General features: G+C 45.7%; 1 protein-coding gene across 1 annotated transcript in view; it reads left to right on the top strand.

The window, feature by feature from the left end:
* The window catches only part of Xxylt1 (xyloside xylosyltransferase 1), a 137,187-nt gene that overhangs the window by 27,843 nt on the left and 95,847 nt on the right, over window positions 1-13,497 (top strand). Inside the window, exon 2 of the mRNA XM_041673329.1 lies at window positions 2,095-2,242. Within this exon, the coding sequence (XP_041529263.1) occupies window positions 2,095-2,242 (148 nt within the window). The remainder of the gene's footprint in view (window positions 1-2,094; window positions 2,243-13,497) is intronic.

Here is a 13,497-nt window from a genome sequence, read left to right as displayed (position 1 = left end):
CCACATACACCACACCACACACATTCTCCACATACACCACACCACACACATTCTCCACATACACCACACCACACACATTCTCCACATACACCACACCACACACATTCTCCACATACACCACACCACACACATTCTACACATACACCTCACCACACACATTCTCCACATACACCACACCACACACATTCTCCACATACACCACACCACACACATTCCCCACATACACGCACATCCCCACATACATATGCACATATGCATACAAGTGCACACACACATACATACACACCCACCCATACACACTTTCTATACACACACTACGCATACATGCGTGTGTGCGCGCACACACACACACACACACACACACACACACACCTGTTCCCTTGTTCCTTTTCCTCTCTGAATGTGGAGATGTCTTTTTCTTGAGAGCCTTCTTGTACTTTCAGCATCTTCTATAATTCCAGCCCCCAGTGGTGGTTTGGGGGTGTAGTGAGGGTATGCTGGGAAAGCTGTCCCATGAGTGGTATCTTATCTGTGGGAAGAGATTTAGGGGACTGGACACAGGCTGGGGCAGGCTGTGAGGCTGACGGGTGAGAGCGGCTTAGCAGCCCCTGAGCAGGGAGCTTGTCCCCGGGGACCTTGGTGGCCTATCACAAGAGTCAGTGTTGCCGTTCCTGTGCCACCCACAGAGAGACCGAGGCTCTTGCCCAAGTGTGGTTCCTTTAGGCTGTAAACTTGTGTCAATGACCTGGCGTGAATGTAGTCAGTGTCACACGGCAGGAAACACTCATGGCCAGTGAAGCCCCGTGTGAAATGGGGTGCAGGAGGGGCCTGGAGGGAGCATCGTGGGAGGTGAGAAAGCTGGAGGGAAGGCTGAGAGAGGGAGTTCCATACTTGGGAAGAGCAAGGTGAGGTTTACGAGGACACGGTCATGAAGGGGCGGCTGAAGGGCTGGGGTGAGGGTGATGGTTCAGTTTTGCTCAGTCCTGAGGGCAGGGGAGGAAGCTTAGAGCCGCTGTTGCAGACCTTGCTGGGAGATTTGGACGTGAGAGAAGTGAGCTTTGGAGTTTTGAAGCTAAGAAGAGAGATACAGATCTGTGTATTTGGAGAATGACTGTGAGGTGCAACAGAGGATGTGATGAGGTTAACCATGCAGGGAAGCCACAGGGCAGGGCCAGAGGCTGCCGAAGCTGTGGAAGAGAGATGTAGTGTGGGATTAGTGTAGAGAAATAGCAAGAACTGGCCTAGCTGAGAGACCATAGAAAGAAAAAGCCAGAGGAATAAAATGGCCAAAAAAGGAAAGAAGGAAAGAGCCCCTTGGAATAAAAATGTCAAGAAATCTTAGCAAAGCTTTTATAGTTAGAAATTCGGTTTCTTGCAGTTTTGAAACAGGGTCCTATTCTGTAGCACAGGCTGGAACCCATTGTGTAGCTCAGGCTGGCCTTGGATTTAGAGTAATCCTACCTCAGCCTATTGAGTGCTAAAACCATAGGCCTGAGCTACCATCCTGGCTAAATTAAGCTCAGTAGTGTTTCCAAAATTGAAAGAGACTGAGGACACAAGTAAACATGAATCAAAAGGAATATCGTTTAGAGAAAAATAGACATTAGAATTCTAGAGCAAAAGCAGGACCTGCTGGAGGGGGAACCAATGATGCAAGGCTGGGCGCAATGACCAAAGACTGCAAGCCCAGGAGTGTGACATGGGAAACCCGGGCAGATCCCTGGGCAGGGGTGAAGGTAAATGGGCACAGAGCTCACTGTCTCAGGCAGCGCCCACACCTGATGGACACTATCAACACAAAGGGCTTCTTGTCTTGAAGTTTGAAACTAGAAAACAACCCGGGAGTTGGGCCCACTTTCTTCCTTCTTCCTGCTTGTCCACCGTCCTGTCCCCAACAGTGTCCCTGTCAGCATAGCCAGCCCTGTGCTGCCTGGACTTCCCTCCTTCTTGCCTTTCCCCACTTTCTTTGCCCTCAGATGATCCCCAACCCCCACCTCCTCCTTGGCTCCGCTGTTTCTGCCTCCTGGGCTCAGGTGTGTGGTGTCTAGCACTCAGACAATTGGCTAACTCTGGGGTTTCCTGCTTCCACTCCAGGTCATCTTCCATGACGTTGCTGTGCTGACAGACAAGCTCTTCCCCGTCGTGGAGGCCATGCAGAAGCACTTCAGTGCTGGCTCAGGGACCTACTACAGTGACTCCATCTTCTTCCTCTCTGTCGCCATGCACCAAATCATGCCCAAAGGTAACTCGGGGTGTCAGACTCTGTATGCACTTCTGCGCTCAGTATGTCTGATGCCCTGTTTGTGAGGAAGGCAGGGGCTCAGGGGCCTCCTTAGAGCGAGGTGCAGCTTTATCCACTTGCTAGATCTCCTCGTCCTGTGAATGACACATACACCAAGACACTGCATCTGTCTACAGCTTATACAGTCAGTCAAGTGGCAGAGCTAGAATTTGAAGTCATGTCTATCTGATATGGAGTGCTGCCTCTCCAGATAGCTTTCTGTCTCTTCAGGTGACCACATGAGAGCTCTCTGGGAATGCCTGGTACAGGTGTAGCGTTCAAGATTGGGTGCTGGATGCTGCTTTGCCACCAGCTGAGTGCATGGCTTTGGCTAAGGCACTCTGTGTTGCTAGGTTTGTTTCCTCACCTGTGAAAGGAGGGGACTGAACCAGTTGGTGAGCTGTATCAGCCTGCCTTCTGCAGATGCCGGGCCTGTAGGGATACTCCACCGTTGGAGTAGTCCTGGAGAGTTAGGAGGCCCTCTGTCTCCATCCCACCTCTCTTGGCTGTGCCCCTACTCCACATCGAGAACCTGCCCACCACTGCCACCATCTGTTGTGCATTATCCCTATCTGATCCCAGGGTTCTGTGACTGAACAAGTGTGCAACAGGCAGCTTGATGGGCCAGAAGTGCCTGGCAATCTGTGCCTGTGACAGGCCGTGACACCAGAGGACATCAGATTGGGAGGAAGCATGCTGTCCTTGCTGAGTTCCCCTCCCTCCATCCACCATCAGGTCCCTGGCCTTGAGGTCAGTTTGTGTTTTAGGGTGCCCAGTGTGGTGCAAAATGGAGCTCCTTTGATTTGCAGGGAAGGGAAGGTACCTGTTACCCCAGCTCCTTAGCTATGTGGGAAGCTGGGCAGTGAATCCCAAAGGGTCTGGGGATCTACTAGATGCTGCTAGTATCGTCTCCCCTGACTTTGCAAATGAAGACAGACAGAAGGCTTTCCTGTCCCATAGCCTCTATGGAGGGGACCATGTCTACTGAAGAAAGCTGTGGTGGGGGCTTTGCTAGAAACCTGGTGTGGGGCATAAGGAGTTTCTTCGATGCCCCATGCCATCATCTCTGACGTACATTGGTGCTGCCAGGAGCAGATGTGTCTCATTGTCATAAAAACCCTATATTAACAAAATATTTTAAATGCCATATTCTGTAGGTCTTTGAAAGGTTTGAAGACCATCTGTCTATCTAAAATATATCTCTATATGATCTGGAAAGGCTACCTAACATATCTACAAATTTGATTGTTATAGATGACAAATGACTGACCTGTGTTTCTTGATTATCCTAAGTACTTCGTAATAATAACTTTCAAAAACTATAATTTACCTTATATTTTTAAATGAACTGCCTAGGTAAAATACCTTAAACATATATTTATAATATGTTGCAACAAAAATAACCTTAAATTGGTATCAGCATACAAAAGTCCTTTAAACAAGAGTAGAAACGTATATACAGAGTGTTGTAACAAAAATTGCCTAAATTTGTACCATTATACAAAAGTCCATACCAATACAAAATATTTGAGATTAATTGTTGCTTTTAAAAGTAGATTCAATAATCTACCCTTTTGTCATTCCTGTATTTCCCTAAATGATAACAAACATCCATAGCCCAGCAAATAACCAAAGAGCATTCATGTACGCCGGCCCTGGATTGTGGATGCAGTCCTCTCCATACTGCTTCCTGCTGGCTGAGGGTGAAGTGTCCCCAGGGGTCCCCAAGAAAAATTTGAGATAATGACCAAGTCCTAGAAAGACTATTTATAAACTTTGTTGATCTCACCTGTCAAGATTCAGGAGGTCTCCCCTGATCAAACCAGATCCGTATCAACCTGAAGTGAGTCCATGGCCTCTTGTTTCCTGTAGAAACAAAAGCAAAACTGCTTCTCCAAAGCATTTTTTAATTTTCACTTGACAAATACACTTTTGACGTTTTTAAAGTTAAGACGCTCTCACAATACCCAGGCTGGTTTATTCCAGCAGCTCTTTCAGTTCAGATCTCTTAGAGCTGCGCTTTGCTTTTCAGCAATCAAATCAAAAAAATCAACACAATAGCATACAGGATTCAGACTCATGTGTATTTCCCATCTTATGTGGCTTTTTTTTAATATTACTTTTAATGTCTTTTTAAAGACTTTATTTTTTAAAACTTTTACTGCGTATGTTTTAGTCTTTTTTTTTTTTTTTTTTTTTTTTTTTTTTTTTTTTTTGGTTTTCAAGACAGGGTTTCTTTGTAGCTTTGGAGCCTGTCCTGGAACTAGCTCTTGTAGACCAGGCTGGCCTCGAACTCACAGAGATCCACCTGTCTCTGCCTCCCGAGAGCTGGGATTAAAGGCGTGCGCCATCACTACCCAGCTCTTTTAGTCTTTTTTGATCACACGAGCAAACTTGAGACTGTTAAGCTACACCTGGATTCTCTGTGCAGTTCTCTTGTTGGCTGGCTCTGCCCACTTCTTGGTTCATGAGAGCCAAGCCTAAAGCTTGCATCCTGGTTGGAGGTGTGTCTCACCAGGAACTGCATTCCACCTTCCTAGAGCTCTAGAATGCTAGTGCTTGCCTTGTGGCAGGCATTTTTTACTTCTTTGTTTTGTTTTTGTTTTTGTTTTCGAGACAGGGTTTCTCTGTGTAACAATTCTAGCCGTCCTGGAACTAGCTCTTATAGACCAGGCTGGCCTTGAATTTACAGAGATCCGCTGGCTCTGCCTCCCAAGTGCTGGGATTAAAGACACCTGTCACCACCACCCGACTCATTTTTTGCTCCTACTTAAAGTACTGGCTGCTCAAGGTCTTGGCAGCAGGCAGAAACTCCTAAAGTACTGTATATCCCCCCCACCCAGCTTTCACAGGCTTTAGATGACTGTCTGAGTCCTACACTGGGTGCCAAAATGTTGGGTTTTTTATATTTTTGGGGGGCCCACCAGCCAGCTCCCCAAATAAATTACACACAGAGACATATTCTTTTTTTCTTTTTCTTTTTTCTTTTTGTCTTGTTTTGTTTTTGTTTTTGTTTTTTGAGACAGGGTTTCTCTGTAGCTTTGGAGTCTATCCTGGAACTAGCTTTTATAAACCAGGCTGGCCTTGAACTCACAGAGATCCGCCTGCCTCTGCCTCCCAAGTGCTGGGATTAAAGGGTTGTGCCGCCACCACCTGCATCAGAGGCTTATTTTTTGTTATGAATGCCCAGCCTTAGCTTGGCTTGTTTCTTGCCAGCTTTTCTTAAATTATCCCGTCTGTCTTTGTTCTTGGGGCTTTTACCTTTCTCTGTTCCTGTATACTTTTTCTTTCCTTCCTATTGTCTGTCTGTGTGTAGAAGGAGCTGCGGGCTGTGCTCCTGGCTAGCTTTACACCCGAAATAATTACACAGAAATTGTATTCTTTTAAACACTGCTTGGCCAATTAGCTCTAGCCCCTTATCGGCTAATTCTCACATCTTAATTAACCCATTTCTATTAGTGAGGAAGGATCTTAACCTGCGTTCATCTTGGAGAGGAGAGCTATAGCGTCTGCCTGACTCACCTTCTTTCTTCCAGCCTTCTGTTCTGTCTTCTCCACCCACCTAAGGGCTGGCCTATCAAAGGCCAAGGCAGTTTTTTATTAACCAATGAAAGTAACACATAGACCCTCCTCCATCAGCTGTGTAGCTTGGTGGGTGAGTGGCTGGCCCCTGAAGTCCTCCTCCTTCCTTTCTCATTCCCAAATCCTTTTCTCCCAAATCTTTATATTCTTTGCCTGCCAGTCCTGCCTGTTCTTGCTTGTGCCTTGCACTTGGCACACATCTCTTTATTATACCATCAGGTGTTGTAGACAGGCACAGTAACACAGCTTCACACAGTTAAACAAATGCAACAGAAACAAAAGTTACACACCTGAAAATAATATTCCCTAACGTCCTCATGATGTTGTGTATAATTCCCCAAGTGGTTCTGTTAACTAGATGAGGCTTGCTTTACTTTAGTGTTTATTTTCCTGTCCTGGCTCAGTGCTTACTATTGGCTTTTTAATTTTGTAAATTAGACTATGGCAGATGGCCACATCTAGAAAGATTATCTCTCTTCTTAGGACTGCGTCCACATGACATCTTCCCAAGGGTGGAATTACTACAGCAAAGGTGATCCTTACAAAGCCAGGTGTGTCAACCCCTAGTGCTCCCAGTGTGGGCTGCATGAGTAGGGTCTGTGCCATGTTCTGGACACAGGGTGTCTAACCTTTTGTGGAGCTCAAGCCGCTGCGTAGACACTCCAGTCACTTGTCAGGAAGAGAAGCCTGCTGAGAGTTGGCAGAGCTGGGTCTCCCCTGCACTTTTACTTTTAATGTCCAGACCTGAGTTCTTCCTCATCTACCTGCATAGCCCCGTGCAGCTTCTAGATCCTGACTTCCACCCCTCTCTTCTGCTATAACCCTGCAGAGTGGCCTGGCTGGGAGAGGGGTGGGAAAGCAACTCCATGTACTAACTGTTCCTGGAAGCAGTGTTATGAAAACCATATCTGCAAAGTGGTGCCCCAGGAGAAACAGAAGCTTAGGTCAGGTGTGGTGTGCTGGCTTTGATTTTTCTCAGCCCTTGTTTTTACTTTGCTTGCTCAAGGGGTCACATTTGTCTAGCTGGCCCGTCCTGCTGTTCACACTTGTTGTCCCTTTCGGACCTGTGGCCACTCTTTGCTCCTCACTCATCCTCAGGGCTTTTCTCTCTCTGTCTATAGTGTTAATTTTGTCACCATTGAAAGCATTCATGCAATAACAAATAAAGGCTGTGCCTAACTGCAGCTGCAGGGAGCAAAGAACAGCTCCTTTGGACTAGCTAGTGTCTCTATCCCACGTGACCCAGCTCTGGGGAGCTGTCAGCTTGGCATAGTCACATGCCAGAGGAAGCAGCTCTTGCAGGTTGAGCTTGGATGTGTGATTTGTGGAGTGGCAAGGTTCTCCTGGTCAGGATAGGCCGATACCAGTCAGCCTTCATTTAGTCAGAGGCCCCAGGAACCTTCCCTGGTCTAGCGTGTATCTTGGAAGGCACTCCTGTCCTGGGGTAGTCCGTAGCATTTGCCTTTGCCAAGGGTCTGCTGTTCATAAGCCGAGGCCTAGCAACTCTGCTGTCCCAGGCAGTCTTGCTAGAGTGCTGCTTTGGCTCGGGTTGAGTGGAGCAAGTGGCATGCTCTTACAGCCAGGGAGATGGCATGAAGATCTGCCAGTTCTGAGGGTTTCAGAAGAGAAGGAGTGAGGTATTTTGCAGGAACGCTTTATGGAGGAGGTGGTACTTAAGATGAACCTTGTAGGATGTTAAGTTTTTACCTCATGGTACTGATAGTAAGTGGTTTAGGTAGACATGACAGTTAGGAAGGCTGAGGTTGTTTAGGAAATGTGGATACTGTCCATGTTGAAGAAAGCATCAGGTTATCTGCTGGACAATAGTGACGTTGGGCAGGAAACCTGGTGAGGGTGGTAGAGGATGGACTGGCTGTGATGGGGCTTGGCCCTGGGTGTAGGAGACAGACTTTAGGGCATTCTTGGTAAGGAGGATTCTGATTGGCTTTGTGTGTACTTCAAGGTATAGATGCCAGAATCTAGCTGCATACCTTTCTGTGTGTCTGTGGCTGGGCGCCGTGGGAACTGGTAAGACCCATGGGGCCTGCTTGGTCTCAGCAACAGATCTTCTAGAGAAAGTATATGTGGGGGTGCATGGGCTTCTTTATGAGCACTTGTGTATGCGTGGGTAATGAGGCAGTCACCCCTGAAACCTGACAGCCCCGGTATGTAGTTTCAGCCTGTGAATTGCAACCCCTTTGGGGTGTGGCCGAATATCAGCTGTTCTGCCTATTTACATTACAATTCATAAGACTACAAAATTATAATCATGAAGTAGCAATGAAATAATTTTATGGTTGGGGGTCGCCTCAACAAGAGGAACTGTATTAAAGGTCATAGCATCAGGAAGGGGAGAACCACTGCTCTATAGGCTGGGCTTGTGTGCTTACTGGAGAGCTTGATTGGATTTTGTTTTTGCCATTGTTCCTGTTGGGCAGAGGGGATTAACAGTCCAATTGTAGCAAAAGCAGCTAGTCAGGTGTTCCCACAGCCCCACCCACTTTGAGCTCCCAGAGCACTTAAAAAACTACCTGTGCCCTCTGTCTGTCCACCTTCCCCGTGCATTCTTCTCATATGTGTATGGCTTCGGATTCCACCAGCTCTGGGAATAGAAGCCCAGAGACTTAAGGACTGTATACATGTTCCAAATGGTGTTTCCCTGTGGGTTGAACCCATAATGTGTCTGGGGCCCCTTGCTTTCTAGGTCTTATGTCTGTGACAAGGACTGAGCTAGGCAGGTCTGAGTGGCTAGAAGGGAAGCTCATTTGTCAGAGTGTAGTTCAGACTCTGGCGGAACTAGATGCAGACCATTTCCGTGCGTTTCAGCAGCTTCATGGCCGTGGGGAGACAAGAGACGTATGGAACAATGGTGAAGAGACAGCAGCGGTTCACCGCTTATGGAGTTGTTACAAATTAAGTGAGTGTGTGTGGAACAGGCTTAGAGCAGTGTCTGGAACATGGGAGGTGTCTTTGGGTTAGTTTGTTTCTTGTTGGACCTTGGTCTTATCTGTAAGATGAGGGTAATATGGTCCTGATGTCAGGATTTACAATGATGCCTGAGACTGCAGGTCACACTGTGCCTCCAGCTGGCAGTGCCTAGTCATTGTTGGCTGGTTGGTGGGTGATGGTGAATCTTTGCCCCAAAACAGCGTCTAGGGGTATGGGACTTGAGTCACTGTGTGATTTGTCTTTTGGAAAGAGCTTCTGACTGGGTGTCTTAGTCTGTTCTTTCCTTTCCTTTCTCTTTCTCTCTCTCTTTCTTTCTTTTTTTTTTGCTAATAGCACAAAACTACAGACTGGGTTAAGTTATAAAGAAAATAGTTTTGTTCTGGTGATCGGTTTTGGTCCAAGATCCAGAGGCTAGGGATGGACTTGTTGATAGCATCTTTAGGTAGCACATGGGTGCAGGTGTGTGTTTGAGTTTAGTCCCGAGGCTCCTTCCTAGTGGCCTTACCCAGTCTTCATCACCCTACAAAGGCCCTACCTATAAGAACCACATTGGGTTATTTGCATACTCCTAAAGCATCAGAATGGAGATTATACTCCAGTATGCTCTGAAACACTGGGATTAATTTTTTTCAATTATAATTACATTATTTTTCTCCAGTCAACCCTTGCCATGTATCCCCTATCCCCATGCTTTTTCAAATTCATGGCTCCTCTTTTTTATTGTTGTTACATACATGTGTATGTGTATGTATACACGTGCAGACAAACACACATTCCTAAATACATAAATACAAACTTCTTAATCTATCTAATGTTACTTGCATATATATGTTTTCAAGCATTTGGTATTGGATGACCGGTTTGTGTGCCCTTCCCAGGGGAAGACTATTTCTTTCACTCTTAAGAGTTTAGGTGTCCCTAGGCAGTGTCCCTGGTTTCTGTTCTCATGGCTTGTCTTGTGTTGTTAGCCATGACCCTTAGGGTCATTAGGGTATTGATCTCTGGGCCTGAACCCCTTTCTGCTTCTTGAGGTGCCTGACATGGATCCACATTAGCCTTCCCAAGCCTTCTGTCCCCTCCATTGTGACCACTCTCCCCTCTGGTCCCCCTCGCCTCTATCCCTGGTCTTCTGATCAGTTTTGTCTCATTGATAGTGTGTTAAACTGTTCTTCCCCTGGATGAACGCTCCTATCTGTCTGTGCTGTGCCACTTAGCAGTAATGTATGTGGAATATATTTGCTCTGTTTTCTTTTCTTTTTGGATCATCTGTCTGCCCTGTCCAAATGGAGGCTCCACAAGGGCAAGAATTTGTATGTGTTCCCAGTGTTGAGAACAACCCAGATAAAGAGTAGCCATCCAGTAGGTATTTGCCAATTAAGTAAAACAAACTTCCATTAGGTGTGCATTAGATTATGGGGCCAACTGATCGTCTCTTGAGCCGTTGTGGATTCATCTGGATATGCTGACAGTCATTGCAGATTCTGGATGGCTCTTGTAGGTGGGAAACAGCCAGAGTTTGAATTTCTCAGAAAACCATTCCATGACGCCCCACTAGAAGACAGCCCCGCTTGGATTCTGGGTTCTGGTGGAGCTGGGGAGGCTGTGACTGCCAGTGCTGAGGATGGCGTGAGGGAGGACATTCTCATATGGAAGACAGCACAGGAAAAAATCAGACGCTGGGCACTCGCATAAATGAAAACATATGTGCGAATCCTGAACAAAGGTTGTGCACATGTGTCCACTGATTCCAGGGAAGGCTGTTTCCTGGCAGCCGCTCTGAAGCATTTGGTGCCTTTTACTCTGATGGGGGACCGCTGAGCAGATTCTTCATAAGTATTAAAAATAGTAATTGGTGCAGACCTCTTCTTACTAATTTAAGGCTGGAAGCTGGCTCTCAGCTAATGGAAACCGCGGCCATGTTGGTTGAATAGTGGCATCTTGCCTTTAGTTGTTCCATAGGCTTCTGTGTTTTAATTTTCCAAGGCTCCAGCTGACTTCTGTTCTTGCCTTGAGGTTAATCAGCTGGTGTTGTGTGCAGAGCGCTGAGGCCAGTGCTGCTGACTGCCCTTGGGGGAGGGAAGGGGAGAGCCAAGCGAGTGGCGGTTACAGCAAGCTGCCATCCATCGGAGCTGCCTCTGCCCCCTCTGCACTTTGGAGGAAGCTAGGAGCTTATCTTGGGGGCTGGGGGGTGGGGTGGGGGAACAGAGCAAACACTGTCAGTTCAGTCAGGAGTCTGAGGGAGAGGTTTGAGGAGGTGGGGGAGGGTCAGGTGTCAGGCTTTGAAGGCTGGGGGCCAGGCTGAGAGAGGGTAGAGCAGGCCTTCAAGGACATGGTGCTGGATGGGCAGCTTGGGTACCTCTTCAGATTGTAAGAAATATCAAATACAGGTCTCGTCTATTACAGACTACAAAACTAGTGATTAGGACAAGTAACTAAGAGATATTTTATCTCCCTGACCTCATAAGATTCGCAGATGTTGGGCTGGAGAGATGGCTCAGAGGTTAAGAGCATTTCCTGCTCTTCCAAAGGTCCTGAGTTCAATTCCCAGCAACCACATGGTGGGTCACAACCATCTGTAATGGGGTCTGGTGCCCTCTTCTGGCCATACACACAGATAGAATATTGTATACATAATAAATAAATAAATATTTAAAAAAAAGGTTCGCAGATGTTTTAATCCTCCCCAGCCAGGAATCCAATGTCCAGGAGCAGTGACCCTTTTCTCCTCAAAACAACAGCGTTTTCCACTCCTGCTTCATGTCCTATGTGGCAGTCCTTTTTAGACTACCCAACCATTTGTGAGGTTGGACTCCGGCCAGTGCAGACAAGGCAGCCACACCTTCCTTGGAATGCAAGCCAAGTGTACATCCTGCCTTCATATGCATGGCCTCCTGATGAAGAGTAGACTCTGTTTCCAGACACTTCTGCTGGGGTGCTGATCTTTCTCTGTGACCCCAAACTTGCTTCTGACAAGACGGTGCTGAGCTCCAATCCTCCCAGTGTGCCAGTGTGGTCACTACGCAGCACTGGAAGTGTTCGCTGTGTATTTTCTCTTTGTCTCTCTGCAATTGGATACCTGGGTCTCCAAATGGAGAGTGTGGGTGGAATTTGTCTTTGTCCTGGCAGCCACTCCCAAATAACCACACTGAAATTTCTTATTGATTATAAATACCTGGCCAGTAGCTTGTTTGTTACTAACTGCCTCTTACAACTTAAATTAATCCATATTTTTAGCCACCCTCTGCTATGTGACAATACCTTCTTTTAGCATGGCATGTCCATCTTCTTCTTCCCCTATGTCTTCTGGTGACTTCTCAGACTCTGCCCTTCTGCTCCCCAGTATTTTTCTGCTCCCCAAACCCTACCTAACTGTTTACCACCAGCTTTTTATTAACAATGAGAACAACACATTTTCACAGTGTACAGAAGGATTATTTCACAGCATTCCCCTTTTGTCTAAATAAAAGGAAGATTTTGACTTTAACATAGTAAAATTGTATACAACAAAAGCAATTCTCAAGAATTATAGTTACAGTATCCAGGCCTTTTGTATTTGGCATATTTAGAGAAAATATTCTATTATTTATTTGTCTTTGTGAGTTTAATTTTTTATGTTTAATTTACCTTTTTATCATAACTAAGGACAACTTTAATTATTTAGTCTTTCATTCCCTCAAAGACCCCAGAAGGGTGTAATGTTACCAAATGACAGGGACATCAGGCTGTTTGGACAATCACCCACAGTTTTTCTGTAATGTTGAGGCATCCAACTTTACCCTACAGGCATAGTATATCTGACAGATATTTTTGAGAAACAGGGAGTTTTTGAAGGACTGTCCTCTTGGCAAAGTCTAGCAGTCACATGCTTTTGTATCCCACTGGTCCAGTTTGGATACTGTGCTGTCAGCAATTGAGGCAAGGGTATATCTTTGCCCAAATGACTAGCTTTCCCTAAAGAAAGCAAACTCCATGTGCAGTTTCTTCAATGCCCATTATCTTCTTTGAAGTAAAGTGGTGCTGCTAGGAGCAGACATGTCTCACTGTCAAGAAAAGCCTTAGGTTATTAAACATATTAAATGCCATATTCTGTAGGTCTTTGAAGTATATGAAGACCATCTATCTATATGTATCTGTATACGACCTTGAAAGCATATCTAACATGACTGTAAGTTTGACTATTATAAAGTTTGGCTATTATAGTTGACTAATTAATCTGTATTTCTTAATTAGGCATTATATTTTTAAATGAGCTGCATAAGCACAATACCCCAAACAAGGGTAGAAACACATACTATAACAAAATTAACTTTAAATTTGTATCAATAAATCAAAATACATACCAATGGAAAATATTTTGTGATTAATAGTTGTTTTTTAGATTAAAGTAAATTTAATAATCTGCCCTTTTTTCCTATCATTCCTGTATCAGAAGAGTGTTACAGCAGTATGGTAATTCAGCTCCTCTTGTCTGGCCCGTTTGTTTCTCCTTCAGTCTTGTTTCTTCTGCCCTCTCACACTCAATCACTGTAGGCAGAAGTTTCTGTCCCATAGCTTCTCTCGAATAACCATTCAGAGACTTAATATTAACTGTAGCTCAGGTTTGTTACTACCTAACTCTTTACATTTAAATTAACCTATATTTCTTATCTGTGCTCCTCAATGTGGCACATGGCTTGTCACCTCAT

The sequence above is a fragment of the Microtus oregoni genome, unplaced genomic scaffold (assembly GCF_018167655.1).
Source record: "Microtus oregoni isolate MIOR12 unplaced genomic scaffold, Mior012 000023F_ref0000262, whole genome shotgun sequence".
Taxonomy (NCBI): domain Eukaryota; kingdom Metazoa; phylum Chordata; class Mammalia; order Rodentia; family Cricetidae; genus Microtus; species Microtus oregoni.
Note: the sequence above shows the minus strand (reverse complement) of the source record. Positions and strands in the feature narration are given on the sequence as shown.